At 42.7% G+C, this 15,246-nt stretch overlaps 1 protein-coding gene across 9 annotated transcripts in view; it reads right to left on the reverse strand.

Moving 5' to 3' along the window:
- The window catches only part of ANO1 (anoctamin 1), a 144,201-nt gene that overhangs the window by 34,684 nt on the left and 94,271 nt on the right, over window positions 1-15,246 (reverse strand). For all 9 annotated transcript variants that reach the window (XM_035117027.2, XM_035117017.2, XM_035117008.2 and 6 more), the window contains 3 exons: window positions 13,765-13,899; window positions 9,318-9,478; window positions 611-693 (listed from right to left, as the gene is read on the reverse strand). In XM_035117027.2, the coding sequence (XP_034972918.2) occupies window positions 611-693; window positions 9,318-9,478; window positions 13,765-13,899 (379 nt within the window). The remainder of the gene's footprint in view (window positions 1-610; window positions 694-9,317; window positions 9,479-13,764; window positions 13,900-15,246) is intronic.

Below are 15,246 nucleotides of genomic sequence, written 5' to 3' on the forward strand. Positions count from 1 at the left end.
AGGGAAAAGATCAAAAAAACTAAACATTAAAACATAACAAAAGTAAGACAGCTGAAAAAATTCTTTCAAAACTATCAACATTTCTCTTTTTGCAGTTCTTAATTTATGTCAGTGCTCTCTAATATTTTCTACATAATTTGGTGTCTTGAATTATTTTCCCTTTCAATGTTTGATATGCTGAGTACAAGCTATAGTTTAAAAATCTAGGCTCACACAGAAAAGACAATTGGAGTACTTGCCACCCTGCATTTAGGAGAGCAAATTACACAATTATTCTCAAAAGAGAGCAAATTACACAATTCTTTCTTACACTCCCCCTCCCATTCTTCTTCATGAGTTGTGCTCACTTAATATATTTCCTGTATCAAGGGAGTCATTTGCAAGCTATATATGTTTTAATGCCCACAACACTAGGCGTGGCCCTCATTTTGTAGCTCTAACGTTATGCTTCCATGGTAACAAGACATGCTACTGTACTACCACACCCTTCCCAAACGTAGAAATAGTATATGTGCAGGATTTTCCTTTCCAATGGGTCAACAACTAAAAATGAAAGACCATTTGGCAGATGTAAAAACCAATGAAGTAGCTCATAACAAAATTAACTTACTTCCTCTTCTTCAAACCCAGTCAGATCCCATCTGTAGTTCAGACGCATCTGTTTTCTCTTCCAGTGTTCCATGAATGTAGCAGCTGGGTGGTTAAAAGAAAAAAATACTTAGAAGAGCAGGCTAATTCTACCACTTGCTATTTGTTATGGTTTCCATTAACAAAACCAGAGATGGTTACATATGCTATACAGCACACTACTTTCTTTCCTCTCCAAACATAAATTAAAATATTTCTTTAAAAGCCCAAAGTAGAATGGAACACCCTACTGCAGGCATGGCCAAACTTGGCCCTCCAGCTGTTTTGGGACTACAACTCCCATCATCCCTAGCTAACAGGGCCAGTGGTCAGGGATGATGGGAATTGTAGTCCCAAAACATCTGGAGGGCCAAGTTTGCCTATGCCTGCCCTACTGCCTTTAAGACTGACGATTGTAAATAATTGTAATTCATTTGATAACATTGGGTTACTGGTAAGTCTAAACACAAGAGAGGACACTTAATGCTGTTTTTGCAATTTTCATTTACAAATATTGTAGAAATAAAAAATAAATAAAAGTTACCTTGACTTTATTTGTAAATACATAAGCAGTACATAAGATGAGCCACTCCTACAAGGCAGAAAATTCACTATGGCATGCCAGATCCCCAGACAAATGCCTCAGCTCCCAATACGCCTTCAGCCAACTTACCACTCTTTTTCCTTTTGCCAGTTCCACAGAATCTGCCTTCCTCTCCCCATGGCTGTGTATGTGCGTTTCACCTGTCTCAAGCTCTGATGGGGGATCTCATTTAAACACAGGTGTTCCCAATTATTCCTGAGCAATTAGCATCCATGGAGGCTCAAGCAACTATTCTGGGCTATTAACCCACAAATTTCCAGGGGGATTTAATATTCAAGCTGTGCGAAGGGTGAGGATGGCTCAAAATTGAAATGCCCCCACTTGCAACCAAAGTTGTGGTCCATTTTTTGTCAACTCAGACCCATGTTTTCCAAATGTGGATTCGTGCTTGAAATGGGTCACAGACCCCTTCTTCTCTCCTATGCCAGTTCTCCCTTCACAGGCGAAGGGATGGGGCAGTCAGAGACTCAAGGGAGTCTGGCTCACTAATAGGCAGGTTGACTGATTGACTGGGTAACTGTAGAATTTGACATGATGCTTGTGAGAATGCTCAGAAACTTATAAACCTTTATATGCTTCTGAGCATTTCAACTGAAGCATCATTTCTTGTGAGAACAATGTTGGGGAGTGGAAGAACCTGGTCTCTGACACCCGAGATGTGTATTTTTGGAACCTACCTTACTTTTGTGATAGTAATTTGTTTTTAAACTGTTTGGCATGTAATATTTTAGATTGCTGTAACCTGTCTTGGGACCTTAGGGTGAAGGGTGGGTTAATAGTAGAAGCAATAAATTATTTATTTCACACACACACACACACACACACACACACACACACACACATATGTGACAATCCCACCGCTGCCACCAAAATTGTGATGATCCCACCTCTGCCACCAAAAATGTGAGGGATCCCCCCCTCACTGCTTTAACATCAGAGGCTCTCCCTGTGCTTCTCCACAAACAGGAGAAAAAACCTCCAGTGTCCAAATTGGACTTGTCTCCAGAGTACCTCAGGCGCTGCGTTCGAAACCTATGGCCACCAGTGGGAAGTCCCTCCCATGGACCCCTACTGCTACAGTGTGCCTCTCCCTTAGGCAACTATGTGGCTCCTTCAGCTTCGCTAACCAGCCCTTTGTATGACAGGAGAAAAAGCAAACAGTTTCCTCTTCCCCAGGAAAGCTTTGTTCTCTCCTCTTTGTCACACCTCTGAAGGTACTGAGACGCTGCCGAGTCAGTGAACGTTTAAGCACATTTAACTTTATTATTTAACTTATAAACATGAATTTCTTTGGTTCTTAAAAGCACATATCTTCCTATTTAACACAGACTTGTGAATACAGCTCCTGCATCCCTCTCTAACACTCCACTCTCCCCAACTCCTAACTCCCAACTGCCAACTGCCAACCACCTAACTGACCAAACTGCTCCTCTCTCCTTTTAAACTGGGAACAGTCCCGCCCCCATCAGAATGTTATGTCAGTCAGGCTGGAGGTGGATTAACTCTTTTCCAGCCAGGTAGGAATAAATATTTCAAAACTGTGTCAATCCGTTACAACACACACACACACTGTACCATTTATCAAAAGATCTCAGGGCGGTGTACAACCTTACATTATAAAACATTAATGACAAAACATAATAAAAACATAGTAAAAAGCATACTGACAGATAGCCTTATAGTAAAATAATAATCATCTCCCTGACATATTGATAGGCCATAGATTATTTAATAGCCATAGGCCTGGGTAAAAGGGAATGTTTTTGCCTGGCATCTAAAGACATGCAATGATGGCGCCAGGCGAGCCTCTCTGGGAACAGCATTCCACAATCGAGGAACCACCACAGAGAAGGTCCATTCCCTTGTTGCCACCCTCTGAACCTCTCTGGGAGTGGAGACATAGAGAAGGGCCTCAGGTGACAAGCGCATGGTCCAGGTCAGTTTGTATGAGGAGAGGTGGTCCTTAAGGTATTGAGGCCCTGAGCCATGTAAGGCTTTATAGGTCAACACCAGCACTTTGAATTGGAAACTAAGCAGCAGCCAGTGCAGTTGTGCCAGGTTTGGTGTTATACACTCAAACCGTCTTGTTCTGGTGAACAATCTGGCCATTGCATTCTGCACCAGTTGAAGTTTCCAAATCGTCTTCAGAAGCAGCCCTGCGTATAACGCATTGCAGTAACTCAACCTAGAGGTTGTTGGAGCGTAGGCCATAGAAGTTAGGCTTTCCCTGTCCAGATAGGGGCATAGCTGGGCCACCAATCGAAGCTGGCAGAAGGCACTCCACACCACTGAGGCCACTTGGGCCTCAAGTGACAGCAGCGGATCCAGGAGCACCCCCAAGCTATGTACCTGTTCCTTCAGAGGGAGTGTAACCTCCTCAAGAGCAAGCAATCTTCCACCCATCCAGCCTAGGGAACCACCTAGTAACAGTGTCTCAGTCTTATCTGGACTGAGCTTCAGTTTACTGGCTCTCATCCATTACCAAAGCAAGACACCGGTCCAGCACATCCACTGCCACACCTGCAGATGTAAAGGAGAAATAGAGCTGTGTGTCACCAGCATACTGCTGACAACAGACACCCAAACTCTGGATGACTCCTTGCCTCAAACTCCTTGGAGGAAAGGCAAGATATAAATATAAGACATACATACATGAATTGGAGCACCCACCTGCTGCAGGTTAGCTCCACCCTTCATGGAAATAAGACCGCAGAGGCAATCTATTATCTGGGTTTTCCCACTATTCTTTGAAAATATTAATAAAACCTTGAATTTTTGTTAAGCATTTGCAATGAGTGATCACAAGGGGAAGTTCATTCACTCTTAGCAACTTTCCCGATGAAGTAATTGTCAGCCCGAAGCTGCAATAATATATTTGGGGCTGCTGGAACTTCTGCATCGATCCTCAGTTCCATTACTTGCAAATTTCAGTGGCAGCACTATTTGGGACTTATGCAGATTTCCTTAAGGTGAAATCATCTTAAATCCAAGCACTTTAGCTTAACTGGACAAATGACTTACAAGAAAATATGTAAAGAAGGAAATGTAAACCGGTAATTGTGCTGGAAACTAGAGAGTGGCTATAATTTCATTTTCAATGGGGACGCTACTATAAAGGAGGTGCACAGTGACAACGCTTAAGCTGCAGCAAATACAGCTTGTGTACATCAATCTATGTGCCGCTGAGGTTGTGGGAGGCCCTGGGGACATGGATTTGAATACTGGGAACAGACCAGCACTACACAGTAAATAAATAATTGTGAAAGAAGCAAGCGTGCTGAGAAAGCCTAACCCCAGGGGAATTGCTCCGAAGTGACTGCTAACAGATGTGATCAACAAGCTGTACTGAGATCCCAGTAAAACCCTGGAGAAAATGAAAATGGGAGGAACTAGGCAAGGTCTCCATGTATCTTAATTATGTAGCAACAATGGGAATTTGCCAACATATTTTAGCATTAATCATGTTTTATTCAGTTCCGTTAATCTGTTCTATATCTCCTGTGCATAAATCTTAGACACTCGTTGCACACCGACATCATAATTATATATAATAAAATATTATAATCCTTAAAATGGTGCTTTTGGCTTTCTGTAGCTTGTTGATAGCTTTTTTTTTGGATGCTTGGTATACTTGCTGAATGGTACCTGCATATAAAGTGAGAATTATGGATAATGAAAGACTTCTCTCCCCCATCCCCCCCATCCCCCTTTGATACCAGGAATCCCTCCTTTACAGCATCACCCTCTAACATGCAGATATGCTTGGTCCAAGGAGATGACCAGAATGTGTCTTTGTAGCTGGATGTCTGTGCTTGTGTGTGGACCACACTTGAAGCATGCAGTAAAACGTTTTTTAAAAGCCTACTCTCCAAACCACTGGCTGTGCGTGCATTTTTGTCATGACGTCATGCAACCTTGGCCCCAGAGAACAGAACGCAGCCACAAACCGTCAGGCTGCCATTTGAAACCATAGCTCAGTGGGAGAGCATGTGCTTGAGCCAGTGTGGTGTAGTGGTTAAGAGCGGTAGACTCGTAATCTGGTGAACCGGGTTCGTGTCTCCGCTCCTCCACATGCAGCTGCTGGGTGACCTTGGGCTAGTCACACTTCTTTGAAGTCTCTCAGCCCCACTCACCTCAGAGTGTTTGTTGTGGGAGAGGAAGAGAAAGGAGAATGTTAGCCGCTTTGAGACTCCTTTGGGTAGTGATAAAGCGGGATATCAAATCCAAACTCTTCTTCTTCTTGAGTACAGAATGTCCCCAAGTACGCTCCCTGCACAGCTTCAGTTAAAAGCTGGCTCATGGGGAAAATGGGAGCCTCCACCTTAGACCGCGCAGAGCTGCTGCAAGTCAGAATGGATAGCACTAGACTAGAGAGACCTAGGGAGACATACATACCCCTTAAAAATAAGATAAAAACTTGCCCTATACCAAGGAGCTCAAAACAACACACACGTTTCCCTTCCATTTTATTCTTGTGAGTTTGGTCTCCTCAAGGTGGATGTGGAAGACTTGCATTTGTCACAGTGATACGGTAGCAACATAGTTTCTTTAAAGGCTTTAGGGAGTAAATTATCAGAGAGGAAGTGTGGGGCAATAATAAGGACTAGGATTTTCATTACTAGATTACAAACTGCAATTTAGTCAGTTAGCTACTGAGCTTGACATTCTATTCATATACATTCCCTAAAAATCTGACTTCCCTTTGCACAAGCTTACAATGCTTAGTTTGCAGCTAACCACCATGGGTAAAATGACACAAAACACAGAAAACTATTTTGGTCCTCTTTTATGCAAGAGCAGGGTGGTCCAACTTTTCATACAACGTGGGCCGCAACAGTACTTTGACATGAGACCTGTGGGCCACATGCTACTTTGCTGTGCACTGGTGGGGGGGGGGAGGCGGGGGCGGAAGCAAGGCCAAAATTTGACAACCCCCGACCTTCATGCTGCCTTCCCAAAGCCAGTTAAGCCAGTTGCAAGGTCCTGGCAGGGAAAGTGCTAATTAGGCTTTGGGAAGGAAAAAGGTGGACTCTAGGACTGCATCAGAGCCCCCTCATGTCTCCTTTCCAAAACCCAGAGCCTTGCTTACTCTCAGGCCACATGTTGGACTGTCCTGTATTAGAAGTAGCCAACTTAGCAATGCGGTGTCTGTATGGGTATGTACATATAGACTTGCCAATGTAACCAATGGCAAAAAAATAAAATAAAATAAATAAACAAAGTTGAACAATCCATCTCTGTAAAAACAAAATAATAAAAAACAAAATGAAGAAGCTCCAAAACTATAACATATAAATTGAAAACATAGTGATTTTGAGATACTGCTCTCCACTGTCACTGGAGAAGGAGAGAAGGGTCAAAGTGATGCCTGGCTATATAATTCATGCCAAGCCACATAAAATTTGATAGCATAGCCTCTTCTTTCCTTAAACAAACAAAAATAACAGCAAGAAATATTTTTAGCACTTACGGTTGTGGAGAAAAGTAGCATAACAGAAAAACAGAAAACATATCGGGGTCATCCCTACAATCATCCCTGCAACCCAGGATTCCAGAATGCTCTCTGCTCTAAGCCTAGACAAGTCCACCACAGGGCTTAGAGACAATTCTGGAAGGTAGAACACCAGTTTGTATGCAAGTGTGGACATGGAAAGTACTCTAAAATAAGCATCTTTATTTAATAACCATAGACTCAGCCCAGCTTCTTATTGAACTCAACAGCTGCATCTGATGGGATTTCAAACCAACAACAACATGCCCCCCCCCAAGTTTCCCCACTCTGGTCTATAGGACTGTTTTGACTAATAGACTAGGCAATGGTCACTTCTGATTAGAGGAGCTGTTTTCAGTGTATCATATATTCTGAGTATCTGGAGACTAGATTGAGGGACTTGCAAATGTATTGGAAAGGGAGGGAAAGGTGAAAGGGAGAGAATGGTTATTTGATTGCCTGGATGAAGGGATAAGACTATTTAAAGACGCGACATTCTGCTTTGGCTTATATATCACATTTCTCAATACATGTAATGTGACAAGCCACTCTACATGATAACAAATCATCGATCTCTGTGGCATAGGTTGTTTTGCTCAGATTCATCTTCCTTCCTTTTTGGCTTCCCTCTTGCTGACTGCAGTATAAAATTAAATCTAAACTCAATCACTCCATATTTCAGCTTGCCATTATCACACAGACACCCCTTACCACCCCACTCCTATTAAGTAAAATATACAGTTGTGTGTGTTAGCAGTATAGCTTATAAAAAAAATGACGATTTAGTCAAAGGGTTGGTGGTGGTGGAAGAAGTCAGGTCCTGAACTCTCACAGAGGTAACTTGACTGAAATGCATTTTAATAGGAAAAAAATTGATTCCCTGTACAGCTGAGCAAATGGAAACTTGAACTGTATTTCTCATATCAAATGGCATAATACATGTCATCAATAATGAAAAGGTTTTCTACGTGGCAGGCAATTATCTTAATTTAAAAACAAACACAAGCACCATATTACAATTTCATGCAGGGTAAGAATAATTGCTGCAAATTCTGTCGTCTAAGCTGCTGTACTTTACTCTCCATATATCTAATATATGAAAGCGGGGCAACAGGGTGCAGACATCTTAGACAAGTGCCTTATTGCAAGCGTACGCAGCAACAAGTGTTAGGCACGTTTAATGTGCATTTATAATGGATTTCTACTGGACCATCTGCTCCTCCTCCTGATGCGACATACATGTTCTTCAATATTCCTACATTATTGACTCCACACTGGCTTTCCTTGAGTCCTCCCGGGCCACTGTTTCCATCTCTATAATCCACTCCCCTTTCTCAATAGTGGAAATCAGCTGCACTTATCATGCCTTGCCACCCTGCCACCCCACTTTTTCTACAGCTACAGCTCATCAGCCCAGACCAGGTGATTTGGGGTCCTAACCAGGTGTTTGCGCCCGGGGGGGGGGGAATCTGGGTTATGACCACAGACAATGGATGTGACTCTTACTTTTGTACACAAGTCTAAATTTCGGCCATACAAAAGCCAGAGGTTTTCAGACATACATCTGTCCATGGTGCATGCAGGCAAGCAGAAGCCGTCGCCCAAGAATACAATTTAGTCAGGCAAAAACACACGAGGAAGTGGTGGAGATGGCATTAGCCAAATGGCAAGGATCATGCAAACAAGTGCTAGTGGCCCACATGTCTCTAAGTACCTTGTCTATATCCTCAGGTTGCAACAACTGAAACCCACCCAGGCAATAATGGTGACACAGTTCTATGGGAACATTTTGCTTATGGACTGCGTTCAACAACACCTCCAAATTGGAATAGGTGTTATAGATTTCATTATCTGCAAACATTTATATCACATTATCCCAGGTATGTGTGGAAATGCATGTGCAAGATCCCCCATTGCACATTCAGGATCATGTCATACTATGAAGGCAAATCCTTACTCTTTTTGAATTTTAACAGCTAGATCTCAGGGTTGTTTTTTTTTTTTTTGGCCATTTTACACAATCTGCTTGGTGCATAGCTTTCAATTGCTACAGCATCTCAATACCTGGGTCATGGAAGGCTCTTTGCAAAAGTGGGATGCCCCTCAAAAATAAAAGGACACCTTGAGAGGTACAAACAGCATCCTATTGATAACACTAATGCACTTAGCAGCTTGGTCATTATTCAACCGTACTTTGTTAAAGGCCATTTCTATAAGAATGCCCCCCCCCAAACAATAAATCTTTGCTCCAATGGTCTAATTTGGAAGCCAAGTCTGCAAATAGATTTTGTTGGCGTGCTCTGCAATCCCCTTAATGCTATCTATACATGCCATGCAGCAGTTTTATGACAAATGCTTCATTTTATATTCATCCAAGCAGCTTTCTATTTTAACCTTCAGTTCAAAACATAAATATAAGGGTGGCAGTTTTATGGGAGAAAGGAAAAAAAAAAATAGGGGGGGGGGGCTACAGATAATTAACTGTTGAATTGTACAAACACTGATTTATCCTCCTGCTTGTTTCCTTCCGCAAGTAAGCAGATTAAAAACCGCAGCCAAAGCCCGGGCCAAACAAAGTCGTGCGGACATTCTTACCCCACAAAGCCATGAAGACTGAGAAGAAGACAGTTGCTGGGTTATCAAAGAGATGGCTTGCCCGAGATGTGGCACAAGCGGAGCTCAGCTTCCAATAGCTACAGGTTCTATCGCATAAGGGACACATAGTAATATTGTTCCTCTGGTCACACATCTCCATGCTGAGGGAAAGCAAACAGTGCATGTCAGGTAAATGCAAACTATTCTTCAAACTTGGTGCTTACTTGTCCTGCTTCTCCCCTGGTCCCAATCTGTAATTTATACAGATTGTATATTCACAAGACTGACCTGTCAAAAGCTCTTTTCATGAATCCACCCCCCTCCCTCATTTCAGACTTAGCTATGGCTGTTTATACACCATACATTGAAAGCATGCACCCCAAATCTTGAGAATTGAAGTTTGCTAAGAGTCCTGGGAGCTATAGCTTTGTACACTTTAAATGTATATGCAGCCTATATGACAGTATTAGCTGCATGAAATTACAGTACAATAAAAGGAAGAAGGGAAGTAACACTGATTCCTTTATAGAGACTCTGCCCTTAAATGTTGGTCTATTATGGTGTAGCTCTGTATTTTGTGATGTCATACTGGTCTAAGTATTTTTGTGCTGTACAATATTGTATGCTTAGGGCATGAAATGTCTTGCCCAGACACCTATGAGCCTGCAGAACACCAGTGCCCTAAGACATTCTACTCCATTCTCCTGAGACGCAACTAGTGTTGTTGTAGTTACTGAGCTATACTGGCCCAGTGTCAACGTAAAGTGGCCAATATAATCTAACATGTAGCAACAGTTAAGGAAACTGGGACAGGGCACAGAATTGTGCTCTCCATCAACCTTTCCTCAGCCCCACTGCATTCTCCTTTTCCTTCCCTTTTCAGCATTAACTAGCTACTGCTGCATGGACATTAACCATGGTTAATACTGGTCAGTGTTAGCTTTTAACTAGAACTTGAAAGCAGGGTATGAATATGGTCTCCGGACAGCAGTTAAAGATAATTGTGGCTAATGTTAACTTTGGCTAGAACGGTGAGGATAGAAAGTCATAAGATGGTAACTGTGAGGGACAGGGGCTATCGCGAAGTCCCTCCCCTCCTGAGTTCCAGCCCAGCCCAGAGCCCGGCTGAAAGCAGGGAAAGCTCCAGCTCAAGTGGAGAAACAGGAAGTGGTGTCCAAGGCTCTAGCAGGGTAGAGGAGCCATCGTCCCAGGTGGGACAGGAAGGAGGAAGAAAGGGGGGCAGACCCATCCCCCCAACTCCGGAATTGCGCAAAAAGCGTAGGGGAAAGAGGATGGGTCTCCCCAAGTTGTTATGCTGGCGAAAGACGCGCCAAACGCCATTCGGAGGTACTGATTCAAGCTGAGAAGATGTGTCTCTGTAAATAGCTCTACCTTTAGCACTGTAAATACGCAGCACCAATAAAAAGATAAAATGCAGAGCGGTGTAGAGTCGTTACTCTGAAGTAGTCCCATCCGGCCACTGTGACAGTAACCTTTGAAAAGGGAAGGCTGTACATGTTCTGTCACAGATGGGTGTTGGCTACTCCCGAGTAAGCACTCCACACCTCCTCTGGATTTTCAGAGTTTTATTGTGCATGCTATATACAGTGGTGAGATGTCTCAAATCATGTCTGCTCTGCATGGGGCAGAAGCCCGCAATAGCCTCTGGCGGGCTCTGACCCAGCCTTTAAGACTGGTCCCCAAAATGCCCCTCCTACTGGCGCTACGGGATCCCCATTGTGTCAAACCTTTCTCCTCAGCTGCCGCTGATTCTTCCCTCTCCTTTCCACCCTCTGATGCAGCTGGCTCCACCCCTTCTTCTCTGCTTCCCAACTGCATTTGAGGCTCCAGTATGCTGCTAGAGTCCTGGAACCTCCTTCCTGCCTTGATGCTCTTGCTGCTGCTCTCCCATCTGATGGAAGTAAGCAGAGTGGGCTGCTCTCTGCAAGCCCTCTCTCTTACATGTTCCATAAATTATTTCTGTACCAGACCATTACCTATCACTAAATTTCCCTCAGTCTAGGAATTATAGCAAGTAAACAAGTCAGGGCAGTTTAGGCATTTCAATGGAATTTGCCCCAGGTTGACTCCTACCTCCTGGTACCTTGATGGCACAAAGAACTTGTTTAGGCAGGCATTTCTATAGGATTGAGGAACACAGGGCAAGGGAAACAGACTTCTCTGGAAACAGACTTCAGAGGAACCCTGACTATGTACAAATGTAAAAAGTATACATGGACTCAGAGCTTAATTTGCAACACAGCTCTGAAGACCTGCTTTCAGTGCCATCCCTTAAACATGTGTAAGTAACAGAATGCTTTGGAGCATGTGCAAAATGCATTCCCCATCCCACTAGTCCTCTTCAATTTGCAGAAGGAGAAAAGCATTTCCAGGCTGGTTGAGGTTTTTGTTGACACCCACTCCCTTCAACCTTTTAGCATGCGTCCAAGCAGTTTTCCACTTGACCAGCATTTTTTAGGCATGGGTTCGGACAGTTTTCTCCTTTCCCTGCTCCTTTCCCAGGGAAAACGCGCTCTTTAGCTTTAAATCAGAACAAACAGCAATCCATGGAAAATTGGGGTGCCGTTTGTTCTGAGTGAGCACTAGAGAACAGTTTTCCCTGGGGAAGAGCAGCAGGACAAGAGCAAGTGTGGATAAGCTCATAGGCTCTCCAGAACTCCTCCCAATGTGTAACCATTTTTCTTGAACTATGATGCTTAAAAAAAAAAAGACCATTAGAATCAAACTCACGCTTCAAGGAATATGAGAAGTCATGGGGGAAAGGGTTAAGTGGTGATCTACTATGTATTTTGGAAATTTGTTTGTTTCCTATGCATTTGTACACCTTTTAGAATTCTGGACTGGATTACTTCAGAGAGTGACATTTCAGAAGACTAGTTCCAGGGATGCCAGTGTAGATGTTTCTGGACTCCAACTCCTGTTATTCCTGACCATTGGCCATTCTTACTGACGGGGTTTGTAGGCCAATAACATCTGGAGAGCATCACATTGGCTATGCCTGGTCTATACTAAGGAAACTCTTTCCTCCCACATGCCACACTAAGTTCTGAACCCCTTAGGTCTAATCTTTGCAGCGATTCCATCAGCCAAATCTCAAGGAAACAAAAATGTTGAGGAAAAACAGACATTTCCCATAAATTAGAACTGTGTTGCAAGTTGCAGCACTTAACTAATATACATTATTAGCATCCTTCTATTTCCTGTACCCTATATTGATCTACTTTCAATTAAAGATCTGAAAGCTTTAAAAAGCAGCCACAGAAAATGTGACTCTTGAGAGATATAAGGCAAGTAAGCTGATATCTTTTTCCTGAATAAAACCTGTTGCTGTCAGAGTATGCAAGCTTTCAAGACTGATGACAGCAAGTTACATAAAATTACATCATTAAGTGAAGTTAATAAAACTCCCATCTTATCAGCTTTGGACCTCATGCAGTACAGTTCTGTACGTATATTCAGAAGTCCCATTGACTTCAATGGAACTTACTCCCAGGTAAATGCATACAGAGCATTGCAGCCTCATTCTTAGAGAATATCACTGTATATAACAAGCTAAATAAAAAAAAATTGTCCAGTAGCACATTAGAGACCAACTAAGTTTGTTTTTGGTATAAGTTTGTTCTTGGTATAATTCCGTTTCATAGATGGGAGATGAATTAATTTTGAGTATCGAAATAGCTACACACTGCTGAAATTAGAAGCACATAGCTAGTCTCAGTCACGGTCACTGCCTTGTGCAGTGAAAGGAGCGGGAATGGATATCTTCATGTAGAGGGAGGGTGTTCTGTTATCTCTGCTTTTTAAACATTTTTATTGTTTTATTGTTTCTTCCGGTGCCCCTTTCATGGGCGGTTCAGAGGCTGGCGAGATGAGAACAGGCCTTTTCAGTGGTGGCCCTGTCCTTGTGGACTGTTCTCCCCAGGGAGGCACATCTGGCACCACCCTTATGTAGTTTTAGATGCCAGGCAAAAGTTTTCTCTCCCCAGGATTTTGGCCAGCAGTTGGAAGGTTACTGTGGCCTTTTCTCTCTCTCTCTCTTTTTTTTTTTAGTGCGGTGTGACCTGTAGTCCTGCCTTTTTGTTAATTGTGTTTTTTAGTCTTTTCTTTGAATTGTCATGTTTTTAGGTTTTTATTGTTATTTTATTGTTGGTTTTAATTGGTTTGATGTAACTCACTGTGAGTTACCTTTGATAAAAAAAGAAAATTAACGAATACAAGTGCGAACACTAATAATATGAATTCTGAAATAATTTTTGTATTATTGATCGCACAAGACCGTCAGTGATTCTAAATCTAATGTTTCCCATTTTCTTTTATGAAGATAAAGCAAGCATGACTGAGCAGACTGGACATTCCCTGTGTCATAAGAGGAAATGAGGACGTTTTGAACACGTGGAAGATGGAAACCCACAAATGTGTATGTTACCTTGGTATGTTCTCGTCCACTGTTGCACAGCCATACAGGAACACGATAATCCCCACAATGGAAGCTGGAATAAGCATTTGTGTATAAACGCCAAGCCAGGCAAAATACAGCCCAATCTTTTCACCAAAGTACTTTCTGAAATACATTGAAGGGGAAACATTGTGCAATGTTTACTATTTCTTAAATTGTACCATGGTTAAGCTTATGAATCACACAGCAGGGTTGACTTTGAAGGGAGAAAATAAGCCCTGTTGATTAGCTGGAATGCATTTCTCCTTGGAGGATTCTTGTCTGCATGCTGCTTGGAACAGATCCAGGACTGGAGGCACCAAGTAAGTCATCCATTCCTGCTTATCAAGCAGCTTTGCTGATCTGTTTCTATAGCTATCTTGGTCACCACAGGCTTGGCGAGGATCTCCTCACACTGGCTCAGTTCAGACACAATAATAAACCATGGTTTATTGTTATGAGGACAACAACACATGTCTTCTTTCCTCCCTGCCCCAAATGCAGGGCAAGGGAATTGGGAAGCTCAGCTTCTACTCAGTGGCAAACCACAATACACCGTTTCCTTTTAGCCAGGCATGGCCAAACTTGGCCCTCCAGCTGTTTTGGGACTACAACTCTCACCATCCCTAGCTAACAGGACCAGAGGTCAGGGATGATGGGAATTGTAGCCCCAGAACATCTGGAGGGCCAAGTTTGGCCATGCCTGCTTTAAGCAAAGCGTAGTTTGCAAAATCTAGACACCATTGCAAACTGTGGTTTGCCATTAAGTAGAAACAAAAGCCTTCAATTTCCTTCCCTCACACATGAGCTTTCCTTTTAGTGCACGGACTCTCCTGTTCCAAAAGCAATAAATGAAACCCAGATTCTAAGTGTAGAGTCTTAATTTAACAAAGTCTTCCTTTATTTTGTGCAGATGAAAAGTGATAAATGGAGCTGCACAATATACTGAAGTGTCTGGCCAAAAGTAGAAAAGAATGAAGTAGGAGGTTAGAGAGAAAAAGATCTTCCCTTGCTGATTCTTTCCAGTGAAGCTTTCATTAAGTTAAAGTATATTGCTAATGGATACTGTTCCATTCAGCCGTAATTACTGCTTTTGTAGTAAGGTGGTGTCACTTGAATTTGGTGGTGGTAGCAGAGCATTCAGGTTTTTCCCAAGCTGCATCTCCCTGGGAAATGCTAAAAAGGGTGGAGCTGCAAGGTAGTACTTGCCACCTGCCTTGTTACCTGTTGGCTATACGTTGTGTTAAGAATGTGATTAGCAGTTATGTCATTTTTAAAAATAAAATTTAATACTAGGAATATGGGAAGGGGGGGGGTATCAGTTTGCAATCAATTTGTGGAAGTTTAGGCCACTACTCCCCAGCCGTGATCCCATTTTCTCCACTCCTATAGTTGGACACAGCATGCTGTAACATGCTGTAATGGTTGTATTGTTGGAGGGCCAGAGTTCAAATCCCCACACAATTATGAAGC

The sequence above is a fragment of the Zootoca vivipara genome, chromosome 1 (genome assembly GCF_963506605.1).
Source record: "Zootoca vivipara chromosome 1, rZooViv1.1, whole genome shotgun sequence".
Lineage (NCBI taxonomy): Eukaryota > Metazoa > Chordata > Lepidosauria > Squamata > Lacertidae > Zootoca > Zootoca vivipara.